Source organism: Dendropsophus ebraccatus, chromosome 13, assembly GCF_027789765.1.
Source record: "Dendropsophus ebraccatus isolate aDenEbr1 chromosome 13, aDenEbr1.pat, whole genome shotgun sequence".
NCBI lineage: Eukaryota > Metazoa > Chordata > Amphibia > Anura > Hylidae > Dendropsophus > Dendropsophus ebraccatus.
The window spans coordinates 43,001,512-43,014,474 of NC_091466.1; the positions used below are offsets into that span (position 1 = coordinate 43,001,512).

The window sequence follows — 12,963 nt, forward strand, 5'->3', positions numbered from 1 at the left end:
TTCAAATAATTTAGCAGGTACGAAGTGGAGCATACTGATTCCATGTTCTCCACACTTATGATTTGATTGGCCTAGGTTTCTGAGCGCTGTTGCTTTTTTTATCCTGTTCCCTTACCAGTGTGGATCCACCCCCGGTTTTTAATTGAGCACGCTCCGCTGATGGATGGAAACCGACACCTATACTTATACTACATTTTCTTGGATCTAGGTGGAGTGGGTAGGGAATATTTCCCTACCCACATACACTGGGTGAGCCCAATTACCATTGTCTTTTACTTATTGGATGAGCGCTGTCCCTTGTTACTGTTTGGTTTTAATAATTTAGCAGGGATTGGACAGTCTCTTGGTCCACCCCTTTGGAGCATATCAAGCAATGTTTGGAGCAAAAAAAAAAAAAATAAATAAAAATTGCAGGAAGATGCCTGTACAGGATACCATTTACTTACACCAGGGGTATGAAACCTTGGCTCTCCAACTGTTGCAAAACTACAACTCCCATCATGACTGGACAGCCTAAGCTAAACCTTTGGCTGTCCAGGCATGATGGGGGTTGTAGTTTTGCAACAGCTGGAGAGCCAAAGTTCCCAACCCCTTGCTTACACAGTGCTAAATGATCACATCAGCAGGATGTAAGGAAAACTTCCGATCGTCGTCTGTTACTGTGACACTTATCAATAGGACTATTGCCTGGTTCAAGGTAACATCATTCCTATTGCGAAAGGCATGTCAGGCTGTATACTATATAGCCCTGACGCCACATGCAAAATGTGTGACAGGATAGACAATTTAATGTATAATATACTGCATAAGAATTCATCAGGATATGATGCGAAGTTAGGGGGAATGGAGTTTGTTGTACTGAGCAAGTATTGCGTCCATATGACAAATAACTGGTTAGAGAATGCATGTAATACATCTAATACAATGCATGTAATATATCTAATACAATGCATGTAATACATCTAGTACAATGCATGTAATAAGTCTGTGGGGTGGAAAATGCATCTAATTCTGTACATGAACTTATCCATAGCTGGTGAAGCTTCACTATAAAAGTAACCCTTCAACAATTTAGTGCCAATATGTAAGCCAACATAAAGCGGAAATCTCACATCTTATGAAAACTGCTAGATTTTTACAGGGAGTTGAGAAGCCTCTCTCATTAACACATCTGACATTTCTGCTGGATGCTTCCTTCACATTTAATTGCAATTGAAAAATTACTTTTGTCTCCTGCGTTAAAACTTTTTGCTCTGTCGGCAGCACATCCTTTCTATGGTAGGCAATAAAATACTGCCACTAGCAATGAGATCTTGCTCAGACAAACATTGATCTTTAAAATGCCACAAGCATTGGAATTAATCCCCTTCCCAAAATGTCAGAAATAAAAACTCATTTTTTAGTAACAGCAGCATAATTTACACTTTTTGGTGCTGCTGCCAGACAGGCTGCCAGTAAATGGAGACATCAGGAAGACATCCCCACCCAAACAGAAATAGTACCAAAATAAAATTGTCTGCATGCTCCCCAAAGTACCAGCTGGGTAACTGGAAGACAAACTAACGCTAATCATCATTCCCATGTTTCCCAGTCTTAACCCAAAGGGAACCAATCACCCAACAATCACCAAAATTCAGGGGTATACAGCGCCCAGCTATGCTAAGAGGCAGCGTGGTTACACATGATTCCCGCCAGTTGTGACTACTTAGCAGCTGAGGACCACCACGATGCCTACATAGGTATGATTTCCATATAGGGCCGGACCTTTAAAAAGAATATTTTCACCCCATTTGAGTAATGTTAATAGCAGTTACTTTTATGGTTGGAAACAGCGCTATATAAAATTGAATTTAAAGCTGCATAGGCGATTCTTGGCGTGATTGGTTCCTTTTAAAGAGGTGAACCCAAGATTACTGCAATGTAAGTCTTTGTAATGTATATAAGCGTTGCCTGCCTTTTAATCTGTTTGTCCCATGAATGCACTAACATCAGCATTGACTTGGTGAGTGCCGCTTTGTGACTATTTTCTACTTACTTGCTTTAACCAAAGATTTAAAGGCTATGGACACCTTTAAATGTTTTTTTGTTTTGCTTTGTTACTGCTTTATACTTATTATAGCACAAACACTTTTCTTCACAGGTCTTTAGAAAAATTTGTGCTAAGTTTCTTTTGTACAACCAATTTGTTTTGATGAATATTGCTATCAGCTATGTCTGGTTCCATAGCGAAGCATTCTGAGTGTGCAGTTTCCAGCCCTTATTTTTACTTTCTTTTTTACGCTGATTAATTGTATAGCCAGACCAAAGGGAACTTGCTGTGGTAAAAATAAGCTAAGGGTCCTTTTACACAGTCTGATATGGGGCTGTCAAAGGACACAAGCGAGCACAAGATCAATGAGATTAGCGCTCGTTTACAGTGCCTTCAGAAAGCACAATGCACCAAAATATCGATACTACTTATGATATTCCAGGCAGAAAAAAATGTTTAGTATTCCCTGATATTCACTACCTTATGTTAAGCTGCGGAACAGCGCAGTTTAACAAAGTATAGTGCAGAGAACACAGCGGGCAGCTAGCTTGTCATGTTCTGTGTGTGTTGCCCCCTGTCCCCTAGCGTCACCACCTTGGCTCGGCCCACGCTCCACTCCCAGCTGCGCCAAATTCAAATCTGCTATTTTACAGTGTAAATGCTACTGTTACAACTGGCAGTGGCATTTAACCCCTTCTGCGCTGCTCAACACACAGCAGGGTTCAGCTACCATATGTAGCAGTCCCCCGCTGCTAATGATTGCGTCCCACGATCCCGGCAGTCATTTAACCATTTCAGCGGTCTTTCATCTATCCCACTTATCTCCAGGACCAGACATTGCAGTGGCCCTCCATCTCCCCCCAGGGCCTGCCGGTACAGTAGCAGTTGGTCTGGAGTCCAGGACTGGACTGCAACTCCCAGCATACCTTCTTGTGCACAAGGGGGTATGTGGGAGTTGTTGTGCACAAGTAGGCACGCTGGGAGTTGTTGTTATGCAGCAGCCTCCCGACAGAACAACAACTCCCAGCATCATATCCGCAGTCTGGGTGGGGGGCCCAAACTTTATTAATTATAGAATTGGCATCAGGTATCGAAATAAAGCTGGTATCTGTATGGAGCTCAAAATTCTGGTATTATGATGTTCTTATTGCCAGGCCACAAGAACGACCGTACTATCGTTTGTGCAGCCATAGCCAGTATTGCTATTGACCGCACATCTCCAGCTTACACAGGGAGATGTGAAGATGACAGCAATACATTTTACCACCAGGGCAAAAGATACGACTAGTGAAGCAGGGTAGTTTTTTCCACTCCTTAGCTGATCACAGTCACTTTTACAGACGCAGATTAGCGGCAACAAGCATTGCTAGAAACGCTCCTTCAGATGATAATGCGCCCATGTAAAATGGCCTTTAGAAGATCATTCAAGAAAGAAGAGATAAGAGCTGGAAACTGTGCCGATAAAATGCTTGTCTGCTGGAATGGGACATATCTGATGGCGCTATATGCCAAAAGTAGGAAGACACAGATGGGTCTAGAGCCCCAGAAAAAAGAGGCTCACCCGACGGGAGGAGTTCTAAACCTTATAGGTATGGATATTGATTTGTTTGATTGCAGGTGCTATTTATACGTCACAATTCCCCTCTATCATTACCCTTGAGAAAGTCTCGTAGTTGAGACGGAACGCGTGGGACTTTTTGGACCCCGACATGGACTCCCTTCTATGGTGACATTTACCTTTGTTATATGGGCTTATTTGGCCACATTTGCTTTCTGTTACTTCTTGTCTTGTACTGACTTATTACTGGTTAACTTACACATTTGTACACATTGTATGTCAGGTACTTGCTTGCATTGCAGTTTGTAATATCATAGAAGCCATAGAAGGGGTCTTTATATTTGTATACGTCGGGGTACCTCCCGGGCCAGTGCTTATTCCGCACGGTTCCGTGTTTGTGTTTTGTGGGTTTTAAATGTTTTTAATCTGTTTGTCTTGCACCTGTTTTTTGTACATTAATAAAGATTACTTGATTATTTACAGTTCGGAGTACAACTTAATATTCCAATCACATTTCTAGTGATTTGTGGATGTGCCACCCTTCCCCCTCTTTGGCATAGCTTTTTCCTCTTTTTTCTGTGGGTATATTCACTAGTATGCCAGGCTGGGTAGAGCACCCCTTTATATATTTTTTCTGATTTAAGTAGTGCCTTGTCCTTCCCCCCCTTTTTTGGGGTCTAGAGCCCCAGCACAGCCTAAAGAATCTAAACTATGAACTCTGACGTTGGGAAACCATATGTTACCCGCTCACCTTTTTCTCAGGGTGGATTCGCAAACTTTTACGACTCTGATGACCTCTTTAATAGTTCGTCGAAAGTCGTGCATTCTGGATGCGACCAGAAGAGCTGCAGAGAGAAGAAAGCCAAAGTCAGCAAAACAGGTGAATAAACATGACAAGGTGGTCTGCGGCAGGCACGGGAATATCACTGCGTTTGCAGCAGGCACTCACAACAGCTGCTTGGTATTCTAGGCAGCATGATGTATATACGCTCAGGTTTACAAACTCAGCTATTAGTTGGTGAGCTCCGGTAATTGCTCTAAACCTTTCATTTGCTTCAATGGCGTGAATCTTACGGTGGTGAGAAACGTTCGAGAAATGCTGAACGGTCGCTATCATTTTGTTTGCTGATACGGCATGGCTGGGATGATTTAAGGATAATACATAAAAAGAGGATCATAAATGCAGCCCCGGACTTTTATTAAGCTCTGCAATAGAATGCTTTAAAACGCCACAAATCACACAAAGAGTGAAAACTTACATACACACCATTCAATGGAAAGCAGATTTATTCTTCACAAGGTCAACAAAAATTACGTCTCCTTCGCATCACACAACAAGAGATCAATGTGTTCCACAGAGGTGAGAACATTGGACAATGAGTTCTACAAAACTGATACGTGTCAGCCTGCTCTATGCATTATAATGCTAAGGTTCTGCATCAAGTATGATGGTGCTGTCAGCGCCACATTGATCCAGGGCAGGTCTTAAAGGGCAACTACTAAAAAAACTACAGTCAATGTCCTTAGCAACTAGATAGCTTTGTGTCCTCGGGAACTTCACGAAAGAGTACAATCTGCACTCTGCACAGGTGAAACGTATAGAGATACATGGGTGGTCCTCAAACAAGTTCCTAGGACTGACAGGCAGAGAGACCTCTAGCCCAACCAATCTGACATATAGCACGGAGGAACATTGCTACACGCCTTCTAACACCTTGCAAATCTTAAAGGGGTTGTCCAGCAAAAATCTTTTTCTTTCAAATCAACTGGTGTCAGTAAGTTATATAGATTTGCAATTTACTTTTATTAAAAAATCTCGAATCTTCCCATGCTTACCATCTACTATATTTCATGCAGGAAATGTTTTATTTTCAGTCGACACACTGCTCTCTGCTGACATCTCTGGCCGAGACAGGAACTGCCCAGAGCAGGAGAGGTTTTCTGTGGGGATTCATAGACAACCGAGACAGAGTTCCTATCTCGGCCAGAGATGCCAGCAGAGAGCACTGTGTCAGACTGAAAATAAAGCTACATTTTCTGCATGACATACAGCAGCTGATAAGTATGGGAAGACTTGAGATTTTTAATAGAAGTAAATTTCACTGGACAACCCCTTTCATAAAGGGGGGTTATCCAGGCCTAAGAAGAAAAAAAACTACAGCACAACACCAACCTGTCCTAAGGTTGTATGCTGTAGTAAAACTCTGCTCCATTCACTTCAACATAACAGATATAGCAATCTGAACAGCAATACCACACACAAACAAGACATAAGTGGTGCTGTTTCTGGAAGATATCTGCTATGTTTTTTTTAACCCTGAAAATGATTCTTCCAGTCATCAGGTGTACAGAAGCATCTATCCATGCCTGAGAGGGGCTGGAAAACCCCTTTAAAAGGAGTACTCCGGACAAAATATTTTTCTTTCAAATCAACTGGTTTAAAAAAAAATAAATTTGTAATTTTCTTGTATTTAAAAATATCTAGTCTTCCCATACTTATCAGCTGCTGTATGTCCTGCAGGAAGTAGTATTTCATTCTTTCCAGTTTGACACAGTGTTCTCTGCTGCCACCTCTGTCTGAGACAGAAACTGTCCAGATCAGCAGCAAATCCCCATAGAAAACCTCTGTCACGGACAGAGGAGGCAGCAGATAGCACTGTGTCAGACTAAAAAGAAAACATTTCCTGTAGGACAAACAGCAGCTGATAAATATGGGAAGACATGAGATTTTTTTTTTTTTTTTTTTTTTTATAGAAGTAAATTACAAATCTATATAACTTTGTGAAAACAATTGATCTGAAAGTATTGTTTATTTTTTGCTGGAGTCCCCTTTTAGTAATGCACTAAATGTTTTCATATTCATCTTTTCCTATTTTAGTTGTTTGTTTTTTACCAGACACAACCCATGAACAAGAGTGGTGCTGTTTTAGGTGATAGGAGCAGACACTTGCTCACTTTCCTATAGCAACCAATCACAAAGCTGAGCTCTGGCTACAGCAGGAAAGCCAGACAGTTTTGATGTTAGTTTTTATGTATTCCTCCCATTGTGTTCATATGATATTTTCATCATAATAGTAATGTTCAAACTGCATATATATATATATATATCTTTTTTTTTTTTTTTTTTTTTACAATAATGTTCCATACGTCGGCCCTGGAGAGCCTGGACTTGTTTTCGTGAATTAGAGCGAGGGTTTCCACAAAGGCCTATTTACTGTTTATACATTTTGATGATTAGGACCCATTAGAATACATTCAGGCTCTCACAAAGAAAAAAAATATTCTCTATAGAATAAACATGCAATATGAGTGAAGGATTCTGGGAGAATTACAATGTCATCATGGTTTACAATGAGAGCAGATGGAGCCCATATATCATAACTAATGTGTGATCTGTAATCATCTGAACTCCTAATGTTTTTGGTATTTAGGATTAGACGGAGGAAAAACACATTTACAGCAAACACATAGTATCCAATGGAGCATTTCATATTAGCGCGGCAATTAAAGTGCTGGGGAAAGAAGAACTATTCATCTGCGAGCGCCATTTATGAGAACGATATTTCCTTGTGAAATGTTTCTGTAGGATGGCCTCTGCCTGCCTATAATCTACAATGAATAGGTCATATTGCAAAGGTCATTTCTTTCTCCCCTTGTAAGACTTAAACTTTAATAAGCTTTCCCTAGAAGAAAGTGCTCTAATGTGAAGATAAAATGACAAGTGTAATGGCGTGGACAGGAATGTGCTGCCCGGTCTCGCTGAATCTCAGAAGCTATCTAGCCTTGTTTGTAGTCCAGCCTGTAGACAGACTATCGCTCCTAATTTATACCGTAAAAATGAGGGACGCCCAGTAAGACATAACAGTCACAATAAGGGGATATTCAAGGGTTAAAAGTTTTCCCCTATCCACAATAATGATTGGTGGGGATCTGACCACTGGGATCCCTACTTATCTCAAAACTGAAGGTTAAAGGGGTTATCCAGTGCCACAAAAACATGGCCACTTTCCCTCCTCTCTTGTCTCCAGATTGGGAGGGCTTTCAAACTCAGTTCCATTTAAGTAAATGGAGCTTAATTGCAAACCACACCTAAACCAGAGACAAGAGAGGGGGAAAAGTGGCCATGTTTTTGTAGCGCTGGATAACCCCTTTAATAGTCCTTTGATTGAATGGGCTGTGATTCGTGCCACAAAAAAAATACTAGATACACCCATTTCAATGGCTCCATGCAAATTAGGATAGTAAGGTCCCCTTCACATTTCAGGAAAATCTATCCGTATTTCTTAACTGGAAATCCGGATAAACTTCCTGACCTATAGGGTTCTAAACAGCAGGGACACCCTTCAGAATTTTTCCTAAAGGGTGTTCATGAACGAAAATAGGCCTGGAAAGGATAGGACACGTCCTATAATTTTCTGTCATCCCGGCAAAGATGCCCCATACTACCCTATGAGGACATCTGAAATTCCAGATAGCTCCGGATGAGCACCTGGAAACTGTCCGGATGCATTGCTTGACAGCCCGGCCAGCACCAGAACCCAGGGTAGTGCCAATGGGTGCTGATGCTGGCCGTTTAACTTTATGTGCTCCTAATCAAGAGCGCATACAGTTAAATGCGGCACTGTGTTTGACAGGGCCAGAAGTCATTGGCTACCAGCCCTGTCAATCCCACTTATGGCTAGAGGAAGCATTATGCCTTTGGCCATGCTTTTTCCCTTCCAGTGCTAGGGTGCTTGGAAACTACAGAATCTGTGTGAATAATCCGCCACTCGCCCTCGCGCGCATATCCGCCCCTGCCATAGACTCCATTCTATGCACAGGCGTATTTGTTCATCTGCCCAAAGAATTGACAAGTCAACTGTTTGGGCGGACAGCAAAATCCACATGTGCATAGAATGGAGTCTATGGCACGGACGGAGATGCACGCGGATTATCCGTGCGGTTTCCATAGTGTGCACGCACCCTCAAACTGATGGATTCGTGAAGCCTCCTGAAAGGCTTCCTGAACAGTGTTTCCTAGCTGGCCAGGTAGGGGTGATGGGAGCCTTAGGGATACACATCCTTAATTGTGTTTGCAGGTAGCGGGCAAGATTACCGATGAGCCAATAGGCCCCACAGTCTGAAAGATCATCTTTAACCAGCAATGAGTCTGTGACTTATATAACCACTAAAATGTTCTATCCAAGAGGCAATGAATTCACTCTTACCAGCACCACAAAGCCCAGATGGCCGCCGTCCTGTGTGCATCCAGTCTCTCTTCATCCTCTGGACCAGTCGTAAAGCAGTCATGGACACTTCGTGATTCTTATCTCCGAACTCCAGCATATGTGCAAATCGAGGAATGTATAAACAGGGGTCTGAAAGAGAAGAGGTACACCTCATGTCAATGTCCACCCTGGGATGATACTGTGTTTATTTGCTGTTCGGTGCCAATACATTTCACAATTTATGACATTATGAGCTCAAATGTCTAACATAATGCTCCAAATTACCATGAATCGACAGATCAGATTTACATTTCTTACTATTTGTTCCCCCTTCTTTGTCCACTGCCCATTAATCATTGCCATACTGGTGAGTCATGTGACCTGTGGCGTCCTGCATTAGTGGGGTGCCATATACTTTATGGGGCTAGGGGTGGAGGGTGGCATCACACCACACAGTGCTGAAGTGTAAGCAGGCATATCTTTATTACAGAGCTTCAAACTTAACAACTACATAATGATCAATGAAAGAGACGGCCTTCACGTGTCATTTACTGAGGAACAACATCTTTTTTTGCTATCCAGCCCAGATTGATGGAGTCTGTAATGATGGCTGACCGTCTGGGTGATACTCCTATGTCCGCACAGGATCTCTGGAGCTCAGAGTAACCAATAAGTTCTTGGTCACCTCTCCTACCATGTCTCTTCTCCTTTGATTACTTAGTTGAGCGGGGTGGCCAGTTCGAGTCCTGCTTGTTCCAAACATCTTCCATTTAAGAATCACAGAGGTTTCTAAAACTCTGTTTTAAAAATTTTCATTATCGGTTCTTGAATGCAGAACGAATGGGGGAAAGGTGTTTTTTCTTTTTTTGTATTTTAGCTCAAGGCCGCAATATAACAAAATGGGGGGGGAAAAAAAAGTAAAAGGACTTTCTTAATGCACTGTATGTGCCCAAATGTGTTATAATGTATGGGCATAGCAATAAGTGTTCTATCAAACGCAGGTAATGCGCATACTGTGTACATGTGATCACTAGAAAAGGAGATGGAACAAACACTGTGCAAGGCAAAAAAACGGCCATTTATACTGGATTGCTGCGCCATTATTTTCAATATGACTTCTGGAAACACACAATGCATCATGCAGTGACCGAACTACAGGGAAGCATGTCAATAAGGCAACTTACATACAGCTATATACAATACCCAAAATAGCAGCGGAGATTGATTTCCAGCAGGATTCATGATAGGAAAGCACTTAATCCACCTGAGAATGAGGTAGTATGGCCTTCAAGTGTCTGATACACATATAGAGATTCACTGTTATGTAACCAGATTGGCTATACACAAATGTTATGTTTATTGGACGAGTCTACGGACAGAATTAGTATACAGTGATGCCTATGGAGACAGAATGATGGACAGCACAGCACCATTTTATAACCATTAGATCCATAAGGTTAAGTTGCAATTCCAAACATGGACAAGAGGGGCACTGTTTCTTAAAAAAAAAAAAAAGTTTGCCCCTTTAAAGGAGAAGTCATCATCCTCTCCAGCAGCCACAGCCCGCACAGCTCTGGGAGTCGGGTCGTGACATCACCATTTTATCCAGGAAGTGAAGCCTTGATGCAGTAGTAAGTGCAGGGAAAAAAAGCACTTCATGTGCATTTACTGTAATAAGTGTATATTGGGGATTTGTTTAACTTTTGGGGGCAATACAATACTTTGATAAAAAATTATGCCGGACTTCTCCTTTAATAGCAAAATGCTTCAGTGATGCTCATATTTCTGCCTTTTAGTCCTGTATAGCTGACCGTTATGTATCATAGTCATAGTGATACACACAATAGTATCAGAGGTGTTGCAGCTGGCACTATGTATGTACTATATCATGTCAGCGCACAGGTGACGACGGATCATTTTCCAGGTTTTGTATCCATGGTGGTAATAGATATACACAAGATGAAAGGTCATCAGCCCTATAGGAGTGGTTATTATATGCTCAAAATTTACAACCAAAGTCCCATTTATGTCCCGAGGGAGAAAACTTTCTACAGGATTTCACAAGTATCCTGCCCCTTTGTACTGTACAGGATTGCAGGATCGGTTCCTCTTATCTTCCTATCATATAATAATCATGGCTTTATAACATTTCACAAGAAACCATTAACCATGTGCAAGAGAGACGTTTTAGAGACTTCACAGATTTCCTCCCTTTTGTAACCTCTGGGAAAGGCTATGAAACAGGAAAGACTATGCAAACAATGGCTGTTTACAAGTCAATAGAAATCCCACAATAGGGACAAAGTGAAACCATGTGTTTTATCAGAGTTGCTCCCATATTCTAGGGATTCACGGAATGACTAAAATCCTCTAATTATACAGCGCAAACATATAACACAAAGCCGCCCCGAGGATCCAGCCATTGTGGGCTGTGCCCTGTGGAATTACATATCCCCAGCCAACTATAGCTCGATTCCGCAGGCTGCAGATAACCAGTCATTTGGTTCGGCAGAACATCACTGTTGACTCAAATGCTGATGATAATCCCATCAAAGCCATAAGAATCGCATTGGCAAATACAAAGAGTGCCGCAAGTATGTCACCTTCCAAAAACAGTGATTGGAACCAGTTGTTATAACATGCAATTAGATGTATCAGTGCCCTATCACCAACCTGTGGCCCTTCAACTTTCGAAAAACTACAAATTTCTAATATGCCCCAATGATGACAGATGTAGTGTGACAGTTGCTGGACAGCCATAGGTTGAAGACAGTCCCATTAGAGTACATTCACAATGTGATACAGAGTTCGGGTACTGCAGTATTCTTCAGCATGGACTCAGAGCGAGTTGGTGGGACTTAGTGAAGTGTATTTCTTTTGAATGGGAAATGCTGATTCCATTATTGGATGCTCTTTATATGTATGTTGACTTATACACAATAACTGCGAAAAACTTTAATAAAAATATGTAAAAAAAAAAAAAAAAGGAGTACATTCACACATGCAGATTTTCTGCAGAAGATGTGCAAATTAGTTTAAATACATTGATTTGTTTTGGTGCAGAATTGTCCCTGGAAGCAACAGGATTGGGCAATTGAAGGTCAGCCTACCCAATCCTTTCTCTTGTGCATGGTGGCCTCACAGATGTCATTAGATGAATGACCAATCCTGTGGGCACTTATCTAATGTGTACTAACATAAGCAGGTCCTGTGAGTGCCAGCAGAGGGAGGAGGCATGTAGGTGTAGGAACCGATGGGCAACATCATCATTCATTATGATACCATGAGCTCCAAAACTGCTTAAATCCCTGTGGTACTGTACTGATACGGCTGTGACAGTACAGTATTGTGAAGATTTAACTATTTCGGAGGTCAAACTATCATAACAAAGCACGACAGAAAGTCAGAAGTCTAGTCTATAGCGCATCATCCGTAAATACGGTCCGCACGCTGAACGTTTGAATCGGTGTACTAGGTAATAAAAGTTAAAGCTCTCAGAACAAAGAGCTGCAGCATGGCCTCCAGATGGCCCGAAACAGCCCACATGCTTAAAGGGGTACTCCAGCGCAAAGCTTTTTCCCAGTAATTGAAACACATTACAAAGTTATATAACCACCTCTCTGCCCTCGTTCCCTATATTTCCCCCCTTAACCCCCCCACTAGTAAGTGAAGTAAACTCAGTCTTACCTAATGATTGTTGACCCCAGTCTGCTCTGTGGAAGCCATCTTGTGACAATGACATCATCAAGAGGGAGGCGGGTCTAAGCCCTAACTCACTTTGTTAGATGACACAGGCTGTTTAGCTCAGCTGATTGGCTGAGCAAGATGTAAGCGATCTAACAGTTTTACAGAGTCAGTTAGACATCACAGGAGACAAAGGGCATCATAGGAAACCCCAAACCAGGAAGTAAAGAAAAAATGAAGACACCAACTGGAGGCTCAGGGACTTGCAAACTGTGGGAAATTCAAATGAAGACAAACTCAGTAGGGATAGTAAATGTAAAAACTATGTTTATTGATTTTTTTTTCTTTTTTAAATCAGCTCCGGAGTACTGGAAACACACACAGCTGTTTTTTTTTAAAACCAAAATCTGAAACAGATTTAAATGGGATGGAAAATATAAAGGGAAGCCTTGTACTTTCATTTCATGTTGGTTCCACTTCTGGTT

General features: G+C 41.7%; 1 protein-coding gene across 1 annotated transcript in view; it reads right to left on the minus strand.

Annotated features, from left to right (window-relative positions):
• Window positions 1-12,963, minus strand: part of BRF1 (BRF1 general transcription factor IIIB subunit) — a 212,905-nt gene that overhangs the window by 104,497 nt on the left and 95,445 nt on the right. The window contains exons 6-7 of the mRNA XM_069950096.1: window positions 8,795-8,944; window positions 4,339-4,432 (exon numbers count right to left, since the gene is read on the minus strand). Coding sequence (XP_069806197.1) covers window positions 4,339-4,432; window positions 8,795-8,944 — 244 coding nt within the window. The remainder of the gene's footprint in view (window positions 1-4,338; window positions 4,433-8,794; window positions 8,945-12,963) is intronic.